The sequence below is a fragment of the Aspergillus caelatus genome, assembly GCF_009193585.1.
Source record: "Aspergillus caelatus strain CBS 763.97 unplaced genomic scaffold BDV27scaffold_284, whole genome shotgun sequence".
NCBI classification, from domain to species: Eukaryota; Fungi; Ascomycota; class Eurotiomycetes; order Eurotiales; family Aspergillaceae; genus Aspergillus; species Aspergillus caelatus.
In genome coordinates, this window is record NW_022475547.1 from 1 (window position 1) to 20,031 (window position 20,031).

At 50.1% G+C, this 20,031-nt stretch overlaps 7 protein-coding genes across 7 annotated transcripts; 4 read left to right on the forward strand and 3 right to left on the reverse strand.

Annotated features, from left to right (window-relative positions):
* The first annotated feature begins 402 nt into the window (after positions 1–402).
* On the forward strand, positions 403–2,335 carry BDV27DRAFT_136651 (WD40 repeat domain-containing protein). The gene has a single exon (XM_032068808.1). The coding sequence runs from the start codon at positions 411–413 to the stop codon at positions 2,193–2,195; it is 1,785 nt and encodes a 594-aa protein (XP_031922187.1). The 5' UTR covers positions 403–410; the 3' UTR covers positions 2,196–2,335.
* Positions 2,336–2,917: 582 nt separating this feature from the next.
* On the forward strand, positions 2,918–5,713 carry BDV27DRAFT_58527 (DUF803 domain membrane protein). Its single transcript, XM_032077011.1, has 2 exons — positions 2,918–4,175; positions 4,243–5,713. The coding sequence occupies exons 1-2, from the start codon at positions 3,173–3,175 to the stop codon at positions 5,691–5,693; spliced, it is 2,454 nt and encodes an 817-aa protein (XP_031922188.1). The 5' UTR covers positions 2,918–3,172; the 3' UTR covers positions 5,694–5,713.
* A 355-nt stretch (positions 5,714–6,068) lies between these two features.
* BDV27DRAFT_168803 (uncharacterized protein) lies at positions 6,069–8,056 on the reverse strand (the record flags this gene model as incomplete). Its single annotated transcript, XM_032074866.1, has 4 exons — positions 6,069–6,919; positions 6,986–7,301; positions 7,393–7,913; positions 7,966–8,056. 4 exons carry the CDS (start codon positions 8,054–8,056, stop codon positions 6,069–6,071), a joined length of 1,779 nt encoding a protein of 592 aa, XP_031922189.1.
* A 755-nt stretch (positions 8,057–8,811) lies between these two features.
* On the forward strand, positions 8,812–10,374 carry BDV27DRAFT_168804 (cytochrome P450; the record flags this gene model as incomplete). The annotated part of the gene is made up of 1 exon (XM_032074867.1): positions 8,812–10,374. One exon carries the CDS (start codon positions 8,812–8,814, stop codon positions 10,372–10,374), a length of 1,563 nt encoding a protein of 520 aa, XP_031922190.1.
* Positions 10,375–11,323: 949 nt separating this feature from the next.
* On the forward strand, positions 11,324–14,307 carry BDV27DRAFT_168805 (putative beta-glucosidase; the record flags this gene model as incomplete). Its single annotated transcript, XM_032074868.1, has 11 exons — positions 11,324–11,498; positions 11,556–11,648; positions 11,711–11,818; positions 11,878–11,954; positions 12,027–12,134; positions 12,188–12,366; positions 12,430–12,498; positions 12,562–12,777; positions 12,837–13,134; positions 13,225–13,463; positions 13,530–14,307. The coding sequence occupies 11 exons, from the start codon at positions 11,324–11,326 to the stop codon at positions 14,305–14,307; spliced, it is 2,340 nt and encodes a 779-aa protein (XP_031922191.1).
* Positions 14,308–14,709: 402 nt separating this feature from the next.
* BDV27DRAFT_162950 (uncharacterized protein) lies at positions 14,710–16,547 on the reverse strand (the record flags this gene model as incomplete). The annotated part of the gene is made up of 3 exons (XM_032073473.1): positions 14,710–16,269; positions 16,329–16,469; positions 16,524–16,547. 3 exons carry the CDS (start codon positions 16,545–16,547, stop codon positions 14,710–14,712), a joined length of 1,725 nt encoding a protein of 574 aa, XP_031922192.1.
* A 777-nt stretch (positions 16,548–17,324) lies between these two features.
* On the reverse strand, positions 17,325–17,870 carry BDV27DRAFT_162951 (uncharacterized protein; the record flags this gene model as incomplete). Its single annotated transcript, XM_032073474.1, has 3 exons — positions 17,325–17,580; positions 17,635–17,712; positions 17,773–17,870. The coding sequence occupies 3 exons, from the start codon at positions 17,868–17,870 to the stop codon at positions 17,325–17,327; spliced, it is 432 nt and encodes a 143-aa protein (XP_031922193.1).
* Between the last annotated feature and the right edge of the window lie 2,161 nt (positions 17,871–20,031).

Here is a 20,031-nt window from a genome sequence, read left to right on the forward strand (position 1 = left end):
TCGAGTAGCTCGGCCCTGAATACGCGCTCTGAGTTGTTGATAGGGAACATCAAATTCACGCGCTAGCGCAGATATATTTGGTTTTTTTTGGCCTTGGGCTGTTTTACAGGCCTGAGAGATTCGCATCTCTATATCAGAATAAGAATTAGACATAGTGGTAGTAAATAAAAGCTCTGAATAGCTTCAAATTTATCGTTGAGGTGGGAATTATCGTTGAGGTGAGGCAGACCAACACGCCGAAGTGCGTGGTGGGTCTGCTGACCTAAGAGACGGCTAGCAATGACGGCACCGAGAGCTTCGTTTGCAAACCAAACAAACATTGCAACTAATGCAAACTAAACTTGATATCGCCGCCGTTCAGTCAGTTATTTCTTGCGAAACCCGACCAACTCCATGCAGTACATCTCATAATGGACGGATTCGATGAAGAAGCTTTCAAGAAGTTCTTCCCAGGCAGCTTCGGGAAACAAGAAAGAAAGACCGATGTCAACACTCAGATAGACCGCACCAAGCGGACAAATGTCTCTGCCAAGGCTACCGCCGATGATGACAAGGCAGGCTTGATTAGCGACGAGCAAGCTAACGTTCAGACTGGAGCTGAAGACCGAAAAGACAAGAATGAAAGTGACAGCGATAATGATTCTGATGATTCTGACTCCGACGATGACGATGATGAGGACGAGTTCCCTGTCTCGCACGAGCTTGTCCTTAAAACTCATGAGCGCGCCATAACAACTCTTACAGTGGACCCCTCAGGCTCGCGTTTAATCACAGGATCAACAGATTGTACGATTAAACTACATGATTTCGCTTCGATGACCCCTTCGACGGTGCGCGCCTTTAAGTCCGTTGATCCTACCGCCAAAAAACAATCCGCCGCGCAGGAAGCGCATGCCGTGCATTATGCTGCGTTCAACCCCCTGTCGCCAGCCTATGTCATGGTTGTTTCGGCTACACCGCAACCAAGAATCCTCGATCGCGACGGCGAGACTGTTACTGAATTTGTGAAAGGAGACATGTACTTGAGAGATCTTCATAATACCAAGGGCCATATATCGGAGGTTACTAGCGGCGCATGGTGTCCCACCGACGAGAACCTGTGTGTTACTGCAGGATCGGATAGTACGGTACGTATATGGGACGCCAATATTGGGCGGTCACAGAAAGAAGTGATCATGCATAAGTCAAGAGCAGCTGGATCCGCTGGTCGGAGTAAGATGACTGCTGTTGCATGGGGTTCCCCAAAGCAGGGTGGACCTAATGTACTTGTTGCTGCTGCCCTTGACGGAAGCTTAATGATGTGGAGTGGGAATGGACCATTTACTCGACCTAGTGGTGAGATTCGGGATGCTCATACGCGCGATACATGGACTAGCGGGCTGGATATTAGCTCGGATGGAAGACTGGTAGTCACCAAGGGCGGAGACGATACCATCAAACTCTGGGATACTAGAAAGTTCAAGCAACCAATTACTACAGTGGCGCACCCGTCCAGCTCCTCCCGATACCCAACTTCGAACATCGTATTCTCACCCACATCTGCGAATGTCCTCACGGGCTCGGAAACTGGCCATCTGCACATTTTGAACCCCGCGACACTGAAGCCGGAATTAGTCACACCGGTCACACCAGGATCGCCTTTGATTACAGTTCAATGGCATGAGAAACTCAATCAGATTCTCACTGGCTCTGCCAACGCTGAGACACATGTACTTTACAACCCTGACATGTCGTCCAAAGGTGCCGCCTTGGTTATGTCTAAGGCACCCAAACGCCGGCACATCGACGATGACCCGAACCTTACCATGGATCTCTCGCAAGGTATCTCGGGTGACAACGTTGTTGTCGGATCGAACGGTGTGCCCCATTATAGCTCGGCAACCTGGTCTTCCCGACACCCAACTATTGGGCTTACAGCCTCAGGACGGCCCAAGGATCCACGGAGACCGCATCTGCCAGCAACGACTCCCTTCGCCAAGTCGCAGCCGGATGAGAAACATATTCGAGAGAGTATACCTCTCAGTTCGATGCGCGATGAGGATCCCCGAGAAGCGTTGCTGAAATATGCTGAGAAGGCCGAGAAGGACCCAGTGTTCACTAAGGCATGGAAGGAAACTCAACCGAAAACGATATATAGGGAGATTAGTGACGATGAAGGCGAGCAAGAGCCGGATAAGAAAAGAGCCAGGCGATGATTTTTTTTTTTTTTCTTTTCTTTTATGTATAGTATAATGCGACGGTGCCTCTGAAGATATAAGCCTTGCTTGTCACATCATTTAGTGATAGAGAAATTGTGACGATATATTAATAAACTTTCCCGCTGCCTGGGTGCACAGATGCAGACAAGTACTCAGATGATTTGACTAGTATGTATGTATACTAACTAGTATCGTATCTCAGCTGCCCGATGACGTTCGGGGAAAATCCCTACCGAGATGGTCATTAGTCAGGATTAAACCAATCAATCCACTCGTCCTTTCAATAGTGCTGTTCTTTCTTCTTCTACTAGTTTGGAAAATACATTAGCTTGGAATTCCCACACCCCCCGAACTTCTTTTCGGTTTTCCTTTCACGATGCTGCGCTTGGGCTTATGCTCACCATCTTTAACTAGCGGTATTGCACGTGCGACTGATTGGATCTTAGTTTACTACGCCCAGTGAACTACTAATCTGACTCCTGACGTCGCCGGTGTCTTTCGGCTATCTTCCGCCCACCGACTCCACATCGCAAATCGTGCTGAACACAAACAATCATTCGATTCGCACAAGGTGGATTATTTATAGACTTTGTTACTCCTGCTTCTTGAATTCTGGTAAAGGTGCAGCGTGGTAGTTCACTGCACTGGTAAAAAGGGTGGTGTCTCACATCGGAGATTTAGTAGTGTCGGGAGTACGGCAATGTGGTTCTCCTTAACAGCATGAACACTCGTCCAGGGTTGAAGCTGAACTGAACTCTGAAGAATCTTACCCGCTGAAGTATCGGAGGCGAACCGCGCCGTTGCCTGTTCTCTCCTTATTTAGACACAGCGGATGTGGATGATCAATAATCTGGGGCTCTAAACTTTATACCGATTCCCTTCGACGGTGACAGCGGAGCTGTCGGAACGCCCTCCTCCCCGTCCTTATACCCTACCCCTTCATTCCCCTTACTTTTAGCCTTCGAAACTCCCGGATGGCTTACCTCCACGAGGTGCCTCTAGCAGCGGGTCTGCTCACGAGCTTCATTTCTTCCGCCGCTCCCACGCCGACCCTCTCGCCGTTGTATGTTTTCCCTTCTTCTCAGCCATCCCCGACGTTGGGCTCGGACCCCGGAGATGACGACGGCCGCGAAGGTGGGGGAGGAATGCATCATTGGTCTTCGCTCATCGGTATTGTGACTGCGCTAATCGGCAACATCCTGATCTCCTTGGCGCTCAATATTCAGCGCTACGCCCATATCAGGATCGAGCGAGAATGGGAGCATCAAAAACTGCAAAAGGAGGCGGAATGGAAGCGCGCAAATCCAGGCCGGGGTTCGATGGATACTTATGGTTCGGTTGCAGAGCATGAATACAGCGACTACGAAACACGGGGTAGAAACCAGTCCCGCCGCTTCGGTCGTTATAGGGACGAGTCCCCAGAGGTTAGGTTCGTCCACCACGATCAGCCCCATATTGATCTCGGACCGGAGGACGATGATGATATGGACACGGATGCGCATCAGGATCAAATGAACGACTCGTTCATGTCGGATCGAACCGTGCGACCGGGGGATCTGCGCCGGAAATCATACCTTCGCTCTCCGTACTGGTGGGTCGGAATCGTGTTGATGTGCGTCGGCGAGATCGGGAACTTCATGGCATATGGTTTTGCTCCAGCGTCGATTGTTTCCCCATTGGGTGTCGTGGCCTTGATATCGAACTGCGTCATTGCTCCTATTATGCTGAAGGAGAAATTCCGGGGGCGCGACTTCTGGGGCGTGGTCGTGGCGGTCACCGGTGCAGTGGTGGTCGTTCTTAGCGCTAGTTCCTCCGAGGAGAAGATTGGACCGCATGAAATCTGGGTGATGATTACCCGCTGGGAGTTTGAGACGTATGTGGGCATCTCCACCGTGTTGATCATTGGCCTCTTGTGGGCAAGTGGAAAGTACGGGTCACGGACGGTTTTGATTGATGTCGGACTCGTGGCACTTTTTGGTAAGTTAGCATATTAAGCTTCCATCCATTTGGACTCGTTTGGGCGACCGCTTATTCCCGTGTCTAGGTGGATATACTGCTCTATCAACAAAGGGTGTTTCGTCGCTGTTGTCCTTCACACTATGGCATGTGATTACATTCCCAATCACTTACCTTCTGGTTTTTGTCCTGGTTTTCAGCGCTGTATTGCAGATTCGCTACATCAACCGTGCTCTCCAGCGTTTTGATTCCACCCAGGTGATCCCAACTCAATTTGTGCTTTTCACACTGTCTGTCATTATCGGAAGCGCGGTGTTATACCGTGATTTTGAAAATTACACTCTTGACCGTGCCGGGAAGTTTATAGGCGGTTGTCTCCTGACCTTCCTAGGCGTATATTTCATCACCAGTGGCAGGGTTCGCAGTGACGACGAGTCTTCATACTCTGCTGATGACGAAGAGGAAGCTATTGGTCTGCTGGCGGGAGAGAGGTATCGCGACAGCGTCGACATGTTGCCTTCTGCGCGTCATGTAAGAGTGCAGAAACCTTCACGGACGCTTTTGGAAACCCAAGAAGAGCATCTGCAGTCCCCCTCTGGGTCGCTCCTCAGTCACGGTACTGGGGGTATTAATGATGACCAGCGTACGCCCCGGGGTGTCTCATCTGCTGCTCCATCTTCTCCTATCGGTTCATTGACTGCTGAGTCTCTCACCGAGCAGTTCCCGGAACCTTCTCCTCCCATGCACCCTAACTCTCTTCTAACCAATCCTTGGGCTGATGTTCATGAGTCGGCCATTGAAACCCCCAAGTCCGAGCCCCAAATACCCCAAATTGACCGTCCAGTTACTCCTGAACAGTCGAGACCGGCAACATCCGGCTCACCGGTTCTTCTTCGTTTCCCGCCTGCGCCTGGAATCGAAGACAATAACCTCAAGGTTCCTGCCGCTTCGGGAACGGAAACCGCATCGCCAGGGCCCCGAAGCAACACTGTTCCACAGACGCCACCGGCACGCCGGCTACGGAATTCGATATCGTCACGTTTCTCGCCGGGCCCGCTGCTTCCGACTATTTCTGCCGGATTCAGTGCGGTGGTAGCAGAGTCCCTGCGCCGTGGTGAAACGAGTCCGGTAAAGGATCGCAAGTTCGTGCGGAGGCATCGGGGCAAGCAACTCAGTACAACCATTGTAGATGGTTTCCTTCGCAACCGCGACGGTGAAAGCGCCAATATCGATGAGGGCTTGGACCCCCGCGGTGCACTGCCGACTGCAAGGTTCAACTCTACCGGCGATATTGCCACCGCTCCTGTCACTGCCGGACAATCGACCACTACATTAGATACAGAGGATGCTCCACAAAACATGCCGCCCGACGGCTCTACTTCTGTATCTCGGATCCGAAGCCTAAGTGACTCTTGGGGTGGGGGCCTAGCATGGCTGGGTGGCACTTTACGCAAAGTGAATGGCCATGGCAACGAGCATGAGCAGATCGCCGAGTCACAGACTAACGAGGAAGAAACTGGCGCAAATCCGCAGACGTAAAAACCCTCTCTCTTCAGGGTGGCTGGCTCACTGGCATTGTTAGTACATATTGCATTTGCGTTGAGAGGCTTCTTGGGTAGACTTTCGTCTACCAGCCAGTAAATTTGTTGGCATTTTGTAGGTTATAGTGTTTAATACAGACTTTAGAGGTTCCAAAGTGGTCGGTTCATTCGAATAGTATATAATCGTAGCATGACGCATACTATAAGATGTCAATTAGTTAAATCATTGGTTGTATGTGCTCATTGAACCGCCGCTAATATATGCAAAAGAGCTAATAAAAAAACTTATCTATATATCTATTGAATCAAAAAAAAAGCCCAAAGACCTACTACAGACAACTCCCCACCGTGCTCTAAACCCACCCATATAGATCTACGCAGCCCAAGCACTCCTCAAAGCGCTCACGATCGCACTAGTCGGCCAAGCATACTCAAACTCCAAGTCCACCAAAAACCTGACCAACGCCTCCCTCTCCCCGGGATCATCAAAATACTCCCCACAAATCGAGATGCCAACCGCACTCGTCACCAGCGCCGGCGGTCCTGCCCGATTCCCTAACCCCAACCCAATGACCCTCCTCGTAATAGCCCTCAACTCCACCTCCAGCCCACGATTCAGCGCCCCGGCCCCGGCCCCCAACCGCTGCATCCCCGGATTCGACACGGCGAGCAGAATCCGGGCCAGCTCCATATGCTGCTCAGCAACAACCTGACTATCATTCATGAGCCAGATAGTCGGGAAATAAGACTCCCGTTCCGGTTCCGGGGGCGCATAGTAGATGGGCTTGTAGGAAAGGGGTTTGTGAGTATTCCAGTTTGTTTCGAAGGCTTTGAGGCTGTTCCATTTTGCGAGACGGGCTGCTTGCGTCGGGTATTTGGTGTTTGTATGACTGTCGAAGGCGAAGTTGAGGAGGTCGGCGCACCAGACGAGGACGCGGTTGGCCCAGATGAAGTCGCAGGTTGTGGGGAAGGCGTTGTAGTCGTTTCTGGGGGAGATGGGGAGTCGCACGGGGCGTTGGCGGAGGAACGCACTCCATATTTCTTGTCGGAGGGCGATGAGGCAGGCGGCGTGGCGGAGGGAGATTGCGGGTGACGAATGGATGTTGTTGTCGTGCGTTGGGCCGTGGATTGTTTGGGCTGCGTAGAAGGAGTCGTTGTTTTGCGTGTGCACTATGAATTGGACGGCCTTGAGGTAGGCTTCGGTGTCGGTGCCGACCGAGGGGGCTGGCCTTTTAGTTAGTTTGTGTGGAAGAGATATTATGAGTGGGATGGCTTGGGGGGAATATTTACCGTCTAATTGCTCGTAGAAGCGGAGGATGGTCGCTGCGGTTAGAACGTCTTCGTTATAGTCTTCGTTTGGGTCTTTGGAGATCTCGATTAGGTATGAGATGCAAATGTTGTGGTAGCGGATTGCCGAGTCTTCGCTGAGTCCGGGCAGTGGGATTCCATCGAAGATGACGGTGCCGTTGCTGTTGTTGCGGCATTTCAGGGCCTGTCGCATGTGGCCGGCTGATGCGGTCAGAAGAGCGTATCGGAGCACTGGGCAGAACATTGCTCGGCCGGGGACTGTGAGCGCGAAGTGTCGGTCTCGGTCTGTTATGTCAAACTGTGGGTGGTTAGCTGTGTTCACTCGTTTGCTCGGGATGCTTTTGTATTGTTTTGATCGTATAATGAGAGTAGAGGGGAAAGAAGACTACCCAATGAGCAAGCCTCTCCACGAAGTAACGTATCAAGCATGCTTCCTGTAGGTCACTGGTATAGGAGGCGTCCGAGAAGGTTTGGGGCACGCCCTTCAAAGGCCCCAGGCGGTAATGATCTCGCTCTGCTGGGAAAACATTCACGGGTTGGTCGGTAGGTTGAGACAAGCAATCATATGCGGAAGTCTGGGCATAGTAAGAAGCCGACTGTGGAGACGGTTCATTGGATCCAGCGACTGCATTGAAACTGGAAATGCTAAAGTGCCTCGAGTCCCGATGACTCTGGCCAAGCTCTTCTCTATGGTCATGGCTAGCGTTTGTCGGGGTAGATGCTGAAAGTGAATGTGGTTTCTGGCTTTTTCTCCAGATCATGGAGCTGGGCGATGGTGACGCATGAGATCCTGTGGCCTCAGGCAGGCTCTCTTCGGCGTCATCATCATTGTCATCGTCGTCGTCGTCGTCGTCGTCGTCGTCGCTCTCTTGACGACCATCTGCGTTCACATGGACATAATGGAGTCGGCCTTGCGTATAGTCAGAATCGCGAATAGTAGATGTACATATATTACATATAACTGCAATGGGCGGGTTGAATTACCTTTCCGAGGCAGGCCAACCCATTTCTGATCAGAAGAGAAATGAAACCTTCGTTTCGGTATTGGCTCATGTCGAAATTTGAAGTTCTTGGCACCACGATCACATTTTGAGCTGGCCTGTCTACAGCTTTTGCAGGGGTTGTCTCCATCGCCTATTGGTAGCAGTCAGCACCAAAGGGCGACCTGTTCGCACGAGGACCCTCGCTGGGAGGACTCACATCGCAAATGCCGATCTGGATGAACCGATGTTAGTGCGTGGAATTCTACCCTTTACGGATGGTAGTACTGACCTTTGCATCTCCTACACGCAGCCGGCCTGTTCCTTCCAGAACTGCTCATTTCCTATTTTTGGTTGAGGGCTAGAGATAGTAACCACATGGCCATGGATGGTGGTTGAACATGAGTTGCGGGGGAAAACTGTGGGGAAACTTGGGGTAAAATTTCCCCGCTTGGTTCCCGGCGAAATCCTTTTGGGCGAATCAGAGACCGATCAGGCAGTCCTGCCAATTCTTGAAAAGGAAGTATTTCCCCATTGGGATGGCTAGGGCTTCCAAGCTCAATCTCTCCATCTGCATGAGATCAACATCGGGGTTGAGTCTATCTCGCAAATCTTTATTCGAGCGTTAACGGCAAGACCTCGATAGCCTTTTTAGGAAACTTTGGCTCTACTCTCGGCAGCTGTAATTGTCCAAGATGAGGTCACGGTCGGGAAATGACACTCATATCCCGATTCTCTGAAACATATATAGATGGAGGAAAGTGGACAGGACCTGCGAACTAATTCTCAATCATTCAGCATCGCAAGATCTCAAGAATCATTCCTAAGATGCCAGGAATCTATGTTTTGGCTGCCACCGGTGCTCTTGCCCTTGGTGTAGGGTATGTGTTCATTCTTCCTATCATATACTACTTCTACGACCCCAAAGGGTTTCGCAAATATCCAAACTTCGCCCCCTTAGCGGGTTTCACCGACCTTCCTTACTGTTACCTAAGCTCGTGTGGATATCGTTCCAAAGACCTATACGAGGCTCACAAAAATGCACCAATATTGCGCATTGGCCCTAACAATCTTTCCTTCGGGCGCATCGGTGCGGTCAAGGATATATACGGGCACAGCACACCATGTGTTAAAGACATCAAATATGCTATGACGTGGGGCTCTCATACACACCTATTCGACGTCATCGACAAAGCAGACCATGCCGAGAAGCGAAAGCGCATGTCTTCTGCTTTCGCCATCAAGAACCTGGAGAGATGGGAACACAAGGTGGCCAACGTTACCGGCCGCCTTGTCAAAGCGTTGGATGCGCACTGCACACTCCCGCTACTTCCTGGACAAACAGAACCCCAAGCGGCAGATCTCACCTTAGATTACAACAAGTGGATCAATTTGTTCACGATTGAGGCTATCAATCTCATTGCCCTTTCGTCCACCCTAGGACTGTTGGAGAAGGGATCTGATGAGGTTACCGCTCAGAGAATGGATGGGACAACATACCCGGCTCGGTATCGCAAGTCTCAGGATAACACCGCACACGCGCAATCACTCTTTGTTTGGGATTATAAGTATTTCCATTGGCTTTCTAGACTATCAAAGCTGGTTCCCAAGTACCGCCAGATGTGGAAAGATGGAGAGCCATGGGGCGATGTGATCTACCATCAAGCAGTCACTCGGTTACAGCGGTACCAGAGCGGGGAGAAACTGGATGATTTCTTCTCCTCACTCATGGAGGATAAGGCAGGGCACCCTAACAACCTCGAATGGGGTGAGATCGTCGCTGAAGTCGGCGCTATCATCAATGCTGGGGCCGACACCACAGCGATTGCCCTAACCCAAGTCTTGGATATGTTGATTAGACATCCGAAGTACCTGCAAAGATTGCGGGAAGAGGTGGACAGTGCCCTGGACGAAAATGAAGTGGTCGCACCATACGATAAGGTGAAGAACCTTCCGTTCCTACGCGCTTGTTTGGATGAAGCATTGCGCCTGATCCCCCCTACATCAGCTGGACTACCCCGACGGACCCCGCCGGAAGGAGCTCAGATATTGAACGAATGGATCCCGGGTGACACCAGCGTGTCGATGACAAGCTATTCGGCCCATCGGGATCCTGAAATTTTCCCGGATCCCGAGGAATATAACCCGGACCGATGGATGGATTTGGACACCCGGAAGCGCATGGAGCCGTACTTTGTCCCGTTCTCGACGGGGGCCCGGGGGTGTCTCGGTCGGAATATCACGTATCTTGAGCAGACTGTTGTCCTTGCGACACTGGTGCATCGGTATGACTTTGCGCTGCCGGCCAATTGGAAGCTCGGTCGGTTCGAGGCATTTAACCTGATCATGGGCGAGATGCCGATGAAGATATGGCGAAGGGAAAACGCGTGACAGTGTTAGAATAGGTATCTTTGGTAGACGATGTTAATGAATTTGAGGATCATGATCATGGTTGCAATTATCCACTTTTTGCTATTTGAGACCGGATCTAGTGGTTTTTCGTGTCTGTTCTCGATGGAGAAGTGGATACGGACAGGCATCCCGAGTACATACACAGTACAAGTGGAACCACGATCAGTTCATATACCCACAGATATTTAGCCTAGGACCCTGATTGACAAAGCCCCTTAAGCATAACCTTCAGACTTCCAGGGATAGTGAACTATCACAAGATTCTGATTCCAGAAAAGGATTCTTCCAACGTTCATCCAAACGGGGATCGTGCATGGACTTTAGCCGTCAAGCCGTCTGGAAGGGAATCTGCAGCCAAGACTGCCCAGCGCAGCATTAATTAATTAATCTGCGGGGACAAGCTTCCTCAAGGCTATTCGTGGACCATTCATTAAATTACCTTCCTCGCATTTCAGCCGTGAGCTTTAGCCGGACTATTTATGATAGTGCTGTCGGTATGCATGGTGATTAACCGAAAGCCTGTCGCCGGGATCACAATCTCCCATTCTCGATCCTTTCATTTGTTCAATCTGATCCATTTAATCCACTCAAGATGCCTGTGATGCCTTGCAATCCCCCTCCGGAGAATCATCGGCGCCTGACATCATGAGAGCTATACGACGCATGGATTCTAACCGGTGCCAATTTCTAAATTGAACCTACTGACTGACGTGGAGAGCTAGCCTTGGCCTGCTGCTTTGCTGTGTGGGGTTTAATATTTTTTTTCCACGAGCTCATTTCATTTCTCCGGCGGGCTAAGCCAGGCTGAGAAAATGGCCTGAGATTTAAAGTCGTTGCATTTCCCCTCGTCGGAGGACCTTTGCGATTCTTCCGTTTCTGCGTGGAGGGCGACGCGATTACTCACGGAAGCTCTTCTTAACCAAGAGATATGGTTTCCGGTATCTTTACGAAGGGGCTTCTGCTCCTGGGCCTCTTGTCTGGCCTGTCCTTTGGCCAAGATGAGAAACCTCGCTACAAAGATCCCAATGCTCCGGTGGAGGAGCGTGTCACTGATCTGTTGGGTCGCATGACACTCGAGGAGAAGATGTCTCAATTGATTCAGGGTGCGATTGGAACTGTCCCAACAGCTCTATGGCTGAGTCACTAATTGATCATCGCAGGCGACATCACCAACTGGATGAATGAGACTACGGGAGAATTCAACCTCACGGGTTTGGAATGGAGTACGAAAATGAGGGGTGGAATGTTTTACGGTAAGCAATTGACCTCGCAGAATTATTATTGTTGCGGTAGCTAACGAACTATGGCTTTCTAGTTGGATACCCTGTGCCTTGGGATTACATTGCAGACAATGTCAAGCGAGCTCAGGACTATCTCCTCCAGAACACGACTCTGGGAATTCCGGCCATTGTTCAAACAGAGTGTATGTTCTAGTCATGTTCGATTCGCTGAAACCTGCGTTGACAACCTTTCCTTTCATAGCTCTCCATGGGTTCCTAATCGGTAATGCAACGATCTATAACTCTCCCATCGGGTTCGCATGCTCGTTCAACCCGGAGGTGAGCCTACCCCTCCCAAGACTCGTTAGACAAGACCCCCGAGAACAGCGAAGCTAATGAACACAATCCCAGCTGATCGAGAAAATGGCACTCCTCATCAGTCAGGAGGCCACGGCCCTTGGAGTCAACCATCTGATGGGACCTGTGGTTGATCTCGCTCGTGAACTGCGATTCGGAAGAGTAAGTCTTATACTAAGTTTCCTGCACAGAACCGACCTAACCTTCATTTGCAGGTCGAAGAGACATACGGTGAAGACCCATACCTTGCAGGTGAAATCGGATACCACTATACCAAGGGAATCCAAAGTCTCAATGTCTCCGCCAACGTCAAGCACTTCGTGGGATTCTCCCAACCCGAACAAGGTCTGAACACTGCGCCTGTTCACGGAGGAGAGAGATATCTGCGCACAACGTATGTACTCTGTTCTTACCAACCATGCTTTTATCCAGCCTTAACTAACCCGATTCAATATAGTTGGTTGCCATCATTCAAGCGCGCGATCATGGATGCCGGAGCTTGGAGTATCATGAGTGCGTACCACTCGTAAGTATACATTCGTTGCCGTGCATAATATCTTAGTTCAATCAAGTTTCTAACCATGAACAGATACGACGGTATCCCCGCCGTAGCCGACTACCACACCCTCACCGAAATCCTCCGCGAAGAATGGGGCTTCAAATACTGGGTGACCAGCGACGCCGGCGCAACCGACAGGGTCTGCACAGCCTTCAAGCTCTGCCGCGCCGACCCCATCGACAAGGAAGCCGTTACACTCGCCGTGCTCCCGGCCGGAAACGACGTTGAAATGGGCGGTGGCTCATAGTAAGTTGTCATGTCATTCCATTCTCTCAACAGGTTGATAAATATCTAACACGTGATAGCAACTTCGAAACGATCATCGACCTGGTCAATGCCGGCAAGCTCGATATTGAAATCGTCAACACAGCTGTATCTCGTCTGCTCCGTGCGAAGTTCGAAATGGGTCTCTTCGAGAACCCCTATAATGCTGCTCCGGCGTCTGAGTGGCACAAGCTCATCCATTCCCAAGAGGCTGTTGATCTTGCCCGTGAGCTGGATCGCGAGTCGATTGTTCTGCTCGAGAATCATAATAATGCGCTTCCGCTGAAGAAGAGCGGTAATATTGCTGTTATCGGGCCTATGGCACATGGTTTTATGAACGTGAGTCTTTGCTGGGTTCTTCTAGCGGTCCATTAGAGATGAATCGCACATGCATAAAACACCAGCGATAATGCTAACTGACACCCGCAGTACGGAGACTACGTCGTCTACGAAAGCCAGTACCGCGGCGTGACACCCCTAGATGGCATCAAAGCCGCTGTCGGCGACAAGGCAACAATCAACTACGCCCAGGGCTGCGAACGCTGGAGCAACGACCAATCCGGCTTCGCCGAGGCAGTCGAAGCAGCCAAGAAATCCGACGTAGCAGTCGTAGTCGTGGGCACCTGGTCTCGCGACCAGAAGGAACTCTGGGCCGGTCTCAACGCAACGTAAGTCCACCCTATCCCCTTCCTCTCCAAATATCACCTTCATGAAACTAACAAAAAGCATGACAGAACCGGCGAGCACGTCGACGTAAACAGCCTCAACCTCGTCGGTGCCCAAGCACCCCTCATCAAAGCGATCGTCGACACGGGCGTGCCCACCGTCGTCGTCCTCTCCAGCGGCAAGCCCATCACGGAACCCTGGCTCTCGAACAGCACCGCTGCGCTCGTCCAGCAATTCTACCCCTCCGAGCAAGGTGGCAATGCCCTCGCCGACGTCCTCTTCGGCGACTACAACCCCTCCGGCAAACTGTCCGTCAGCTTCCCGCGCTCCGTCGGCGATCTGCCCATCTACTACGACTATCTTAACTCAGCGCGCGAGATCGGTGATGCAGGGTATATTTATTCCAATGGAACGCTTGAGTTCGGTCACCAGTATGCGCTTGGGAACCCCAAGGCGTGGTATCCCTTCGGGTATGGAAAGAGTTACTCCAGCTTCGAGTATGGGGCTGTTAAACTTGATAAGACGAATGTGACGGCGGCGGATACAGTTACTGTTAGTGTTGAGGTGAAGAATACGGACGCTGCAAGGGATGGTACGGAGGTTGTGCAGGTGTATGTTGTTGACGAGGTTGCGTCGGTGGTGGTGCCAAATCGGTTGCTGAAGGGGTTCAAGAAGGTTGTCATTCCTGCTGGGCAGAGTAAGACGGTGGAGATTCCGTTGAAGGTCCAGGACTTGGGGCTGTGGAATGTACGCATGAAGTATGTTGTTGAGCCTGGGGCTTTTGGTGTGCTTGTGGGAAGCAGCTCTGAGGATATTCGGGGTAATGCTACTTTCTATGTGCAGTGAGTGATTGGGGAGTTTGCTTGAGGTAGACGGAGGATGGTTGGTTTGTGATGGATTCTGATTCTGAACTTTTGAATTATATACTTATTTGCTCAGTTATCATTAATATGGTACTTTCCCGTGGACATGACTCGTAAATTACCGTGATTCATGGGCTGATGCGTAGTTGCATGCCTTTTTGCTTCCCAAATCTGCAGTGAGCGACCTTGATGTAGCCCCTTCATAATAAACCCGAAAACACAGTTCATGAACTCAAAAAGCACATAAAGAAGAGAAGAGATATGCATGACATAATCATCGTACATCTCTCAACGAAAGCAATTGTCAATGTTCCGTGGGGGACCTTAAGCTTGCAAACTCAACACGTCCTTGAGACTCGATGGAATGAGGTCTGGAAACTATGACTCAGCTAGAAGAGTCGTTTTTGCCTTCAGGTTCATTACCTGAGTTGGTATCGTTTTCAGTTCCTCCCTCGGCTTGCACTTGCGTGGCCTCACTAGCTTTCTGTGTGCTGGTACTGCCAGTCCGAACCGGTGTGCTAGGCTCTGCATAGCTGTTCCTATCTCCAGTTGACCTGCCCTCTCGCCGAGTTTTCGCACCCTCCTTTAGCTTCTCCCATCGATCTCTATATCTTCCCAGGACATTTCGTAGTTTGTCGTTCTCACGACCAACCTTGTCGAGTTCTTTCTCGCTCTGTTGGATCAGTTCCTCAAGCTCTCTGATGCGTTGCTCTTGATCTGCAGTGGCTGGTGTAGAGAGAGATGTGGTAGGTGAAGCGACAGTAGGAGTAGACTGTGGGTAGTGCTCTGGGGATGGAACATTTTGATGATGCATTGCTCTCAGAGATTGCTGCAAAGCCATGGAAGATGATTGCGCGTTAACCTCCCACATGTGCAGTCGTTTGGATAAAGTATCAGTCAGATGCTTCAGAGCTTGGTTTTCCATCTGTAATTCCTCTAGAGTCTTGGGGCTCTGCATGCTGGTGAGTTTGTCTTTGCCGCGAGTGCCCCTGCCCTTGCTCCCCGTCATGCTCTGACGCATTTCGGGTGATGGCGGTGTCTCACGGGCGTCCACGAAGTCCTCATCGCCCTCTTCGAAGCTACTTCTCCGGGCTTCCTTTTCGGCCCTGCTCAAGATCCCAGCATAGGAAACAGTTCCACCCGTTGTGGGTACGACGTAGAACGATTCAGCTGTGCTTCCTGTTCCCCCGCCCGTTGAATCTCGGACAGCTCGTAGTGCAGCACGCGAAAATATTTTGCTGATATCTGTGTCCCCAGATTGACTCTGGCGATCGGAAACTGCAGGTTGACGGTCCACCTTCGTCTCTGCTGACGTTTTGCGCGCAGATTCAGCCTTTTCCGACACGTCTGACCCCAAAGGGAGGCCTGCGAAAGCCAACGGTGCGGACAATCTGGAAATAAGTCCTTCAAAGGTAGAATAGAACCGTTGAAATGGCTCCTCGGATGTGGCTTGTATGTCCTTAAGATGGGACGACTCGGCGTCCGGAGGTACAAATTGTTGCGAGGTGATATCGGTAGGGCTGGCTGCAGGTGGATTCCATGACTGCTTAGAGGGCGTCCGGTGGGAACGTTCCTTTGTCGCATAGGCCTGTCTTTCTCGTAATCGAGCCTCACTGGTTCTGATCTTTGCCGGTCCCTCTGTCATCTTCGCTCCTGCCTGCTGAGAGGAAACTGTAGGTGACACCGGAGAGCCACGGCGTGGCTGCGACGGAATGCCTCGAGCGGAGGCCAAGTTGCTAGCGATGGACGAAGTCTCCCTTGCCGGTAGGCGAGCGTGTCCTAGTAGCTTTGGTGGATGTTGCTGTGTATCTATCTTCGCTGCCCCCGATTCCATGGTCACTTGTTGTGTACTCGTGGCAGCGGCAGGCGGGTTCTCATGCTGGAATCGCAAGATTTGTGCGAGCTTCTTATGATGTTGCTCGAGAAGCTGTAGCGTCCTCAGGGCCTGTGTGATGTGCACATGTGAGCGTCTACCAACCCTGAAGGGCTAGCGGATAAGCATACTTCACGATCTGAGCTTTTCTGGGCCGCCGCAGCGAACTCGCCCGCGGCCAAGTCATGTTCCTCACTCGCAGCGACAGGGTTTGACTTGCGGGTCTCAAGAACTGCATTTCGTGCATGGGTATGAGCCTTGCGCGGGGAGATCTGTCAGGCTGGGTATACGATGCAAAAAGCCCCCAGTGTTGGTCGATGACATACCAAGGTAAGCGGTGCAGTCTCCATAGCTGCAGCAATAGCCTATCTCTCTCTCCAGGTCCGTCCGTTCAACTAACAGCCTTGATGGTGGACTGTGGAATGAAAAGAGTGACAAGCAACATCTTGGAGTCGCACCACACGAGTGACGCCATTACCCGGATCACGAGCCTGTACGGTAATTTACCAGTACCATTACCGATCTTAGTCATCCTGGTCTAGATCGCATATTTTCAAACACTCAAGAATGTACATATTACTTCTTACTACATAGTTACACCGTGTACGCCATGCCATACTTGCACCGAAGGTAACCCCCTGTTGCAATCTTCTCTCGAGTTACTGCTCTTGGATTTCGGCTGCCTTTCCAGCCTACGTAACATCGCAACCGGTGTTGAAACGCAACGTTGCAAGCGGCGATATTCTCCCGATCCGGTGTTCGTGCTTGATGCAGGATTCCTCGAGTATGGAAATGAAACAGGGGCAGAAGATGGCTTAGACAGGAGCTACCGGCAAGCCATTTTACTTTGTTCTGTTGACGTCGACTGAGCCTCTCAGCACCCCACACAGATGTGTAACGCTGAATATAGAGGGCTCTACGATGGGCCTTTCCCCTACAAGTATTTATGTTTACTTAACTGCTGCTCCTGGGCAATCCGACTCCGAAAGCGTAAGATATATCTAACTATATTAGCACATGTCCAAGATGTTAAGAACAAGCAATCATGCCTTCCTTAGGTTTGGCATGAGATGGACGAACTTCCAATTAGATAATCCCAGGAGTCAACCAAAAGCAGACAAAGATGCTCAATTTAACTTGGCCGCTAAATTGTCACTACACTTTGATATATGTTTCGTACGAGCCGCTAGAGCATACAGCGCCTCATCAGTATCCTCAATCTCTTCTTGTGGCCCAGGCACCATTTGATCATAATTAGCTTCATCTGGATCCAATTCTCCTGAGCAGAGCTCCCATACTCTAAAATCACTCCACGGATCAAAACGGGGAGGGCTGAAGACTGGATGGTCCAACTCATCAACGTCTTCAAGATCGACTATGAAGCTAAACAAGGTTGTTAATGGAGATACCTCAGCTGTATTGGAACCAGATACATACCATCGCTCGGTTCCTTCATCCCAGATAATATTACGTCGAGCAGGGTCATGGTGGGAAAGCTTGAAGCTGTAGAACTCGCTATACAATGTCTTTAGCTGAAGCCTCCTGAGGGAATGCATAGCGACAAAGGGGACCTACCGAATAGCTTTAGCAAAGACTATCCGCACTCGATTTCTTTTCGCAAGTTGAAATTCAGAGAATGCTCGTTCAAGGTTCAATCCAGGGAGTTTCTCCATGAGAACGCCACAAAGTATCCATCAGGTACAGGGTCATCATCATCCTGTTCAAAAGCAGTAAAGTCAATCAAGCGGGGTGTGCTGCTACAACCACCATCAGTGAGCTTTTGCAAAACAGATAGCTCTCGGATGATTTCTTGAGTGACCGGAAGACATTCAGCACAGGACGTGTCCTCTGTCCAAGGCTCCATTCTGAACAGTGTTAGAATATAGATAAAATATATATCGTAAAATTATTGCTGCGGCTATTCTGGTCGCTCAAAACTCAAGGGGAACACATATTGTGCTTTAATCTTCAAGACGGCTTTCATATCCAGAGAAGGGCCTTCGACCTGTGTAGCCACATATATTGAAGACACATCCTTCGTACGTCCAAATCTTTCATCATCATGTATCCGAAATTTCTGAGCTCGTATTGCCCCTATTCTCCATGAAGTCTGGATATGCTTGAAGAATACAACATGGTCTCTAGGGATAAAGTTGTAAATTTTAGCCTCATAGCTCTGCTGGGGTGGATCAAAGAGCTCGTCACTTGCAGTAGATTGCATATTTGAAGTAGGAAATGCTGTTGAATTTGAAATGTTCGTTTGTGATATTGGGATTGTGGAGTGGATGGACATGGGGGATCAATAAAGCAAGACCCCTATTGTAGAGCTGGCGGCGGCTTTAGCGGTGTGTCACAGGGTCTGGTCCCCCAAACGAAGGAACAAAGGTGGTTTCCAGCTCGATAAGAGCACAAGGCCAGTGCCCTCACCACAACCCACGAAACATAGGCATCATGATTCTATTAAAGATGATGAGAAGAGCTACACGGTGGGCACTATGCAGAACAAATCGAAGGGCACTTTCTGCTATCAACCCCAAATCCACTCTTCCGAACCATATTAATAAGTTGTATGGGAAATTCACTTAAACTGTGCTAAGTCTCGGCTATAGGATCGAAACAAAAGGGAGAATCCTTTCTTCTGTTATATTTCTGGTCGCTGGTTATGGGATGAAGCCGCACAGCTTCGCAGGCGATACCAGCCTTTCAACATTGAGAAGCTCAAAAAGGCCGCAGCCAGATCAGTCCGTGCGAAATGCTGTACAGACATGATAAAGCTACCTGGAAGTTCATACAATAAGATATTTCTTTTGTCAAATGAACAATGGTATTCAGGTCATTGCAAAAATTCCAAGCCCTTATATCCTCCAGAAATTTACAACAGCCACTGAAGTTGCTACTTTTGATTTCCTGCACAACGAGCTGGATATCCCGGTTCCACATGTTTTCGCAAGGAGCAACAAGAAAGACTAGCCTGTTGGTGTACAGTACATGATTATGGCGAAAGCTCCCGGTAACGAACTGAGCGAATACAGAGGACCCTGTAAGCAAACCTGATGAGTATACTGTGGGTATCCTGCTAATGAGAAACTTATAGCAGGAACCTCTTCTCAAGAGTATGTACAAGACATCGCTGGGCGGGAAAAGGTTTGGCTCACACGGTTTGCGAAGGCCCGTCATCCGGCAGACCCCTTGAGACAGCCAGATAGTCAAGAATCCCCCAGGTGTCATATTCAGCTTCTCGACCAGTATCTGGAAGTTGTGCCTTATTTGTTCCCGTCAAATCCGGGCTTAAACTGTTCCGTACTTTGGCCCCCCGATTTACACGCGGGTAACATTTTCGTCCAATGGAGTCTAGTGTTAGTTAGCACCTGGCCTTTAGTGTAAGGCTTTCTGGATATATGGGAGTGTAGTTAGGAAGTAGGAGACCTTTGTCAGAGAAGGCTTGTTTCTCGGATATTGGCATATTGCGCAGTTCTAGGTTAGATGCTATCGGGGAACCAACTATCTTGTCTGCTATTCAGGGTGTTGATAAAAGCAGTGAAATCATATATATATAGGTCATGGTCTTTAGATATTGGAAAGCATGCTTTTAGTAATAACTGGTATTCAATAAGGAGATTTTCGAAAAAGGAAGATGAGACCGGATACAATATATATTAATTGAAGAGGGCTTTCATGGGTTGCTCGATTAGGGGTTTCCCACCCATGGCATTTAGCAATATGATACGCATATTTAATATATGCGACTCATTAACAAGGACCGCTTGATACATAATACCACTTGCTGGGCTGAGGATTTTATATCTTTTCCAAGTTGATAAGGAAATATTGCTT

Coding starts and splice junctions, on each gene's coding strand:
- BDV27DRAFT_136651 (XM_032068808.1), top strand. CDS start 411: ATGGACGGATTCGATGAAGAAGCTTTCAAGAAGTTCTTCCCAGGCAGC.
- BDV27DRAFT_58527 (XM_032077011.1), top strand. CDS start 3,173: ATGGCTTACCTCCACGAGGTGCCTCTAGCAGCGGGTCTGCTCACGAGC. Junction 4,176..4,242: donor CGGACTCGTGGCACTTTTTG/GTAAGTTAGCAT, acceptor TCCCGTGTCTAG/GTGGATATACTGCTCTATCA.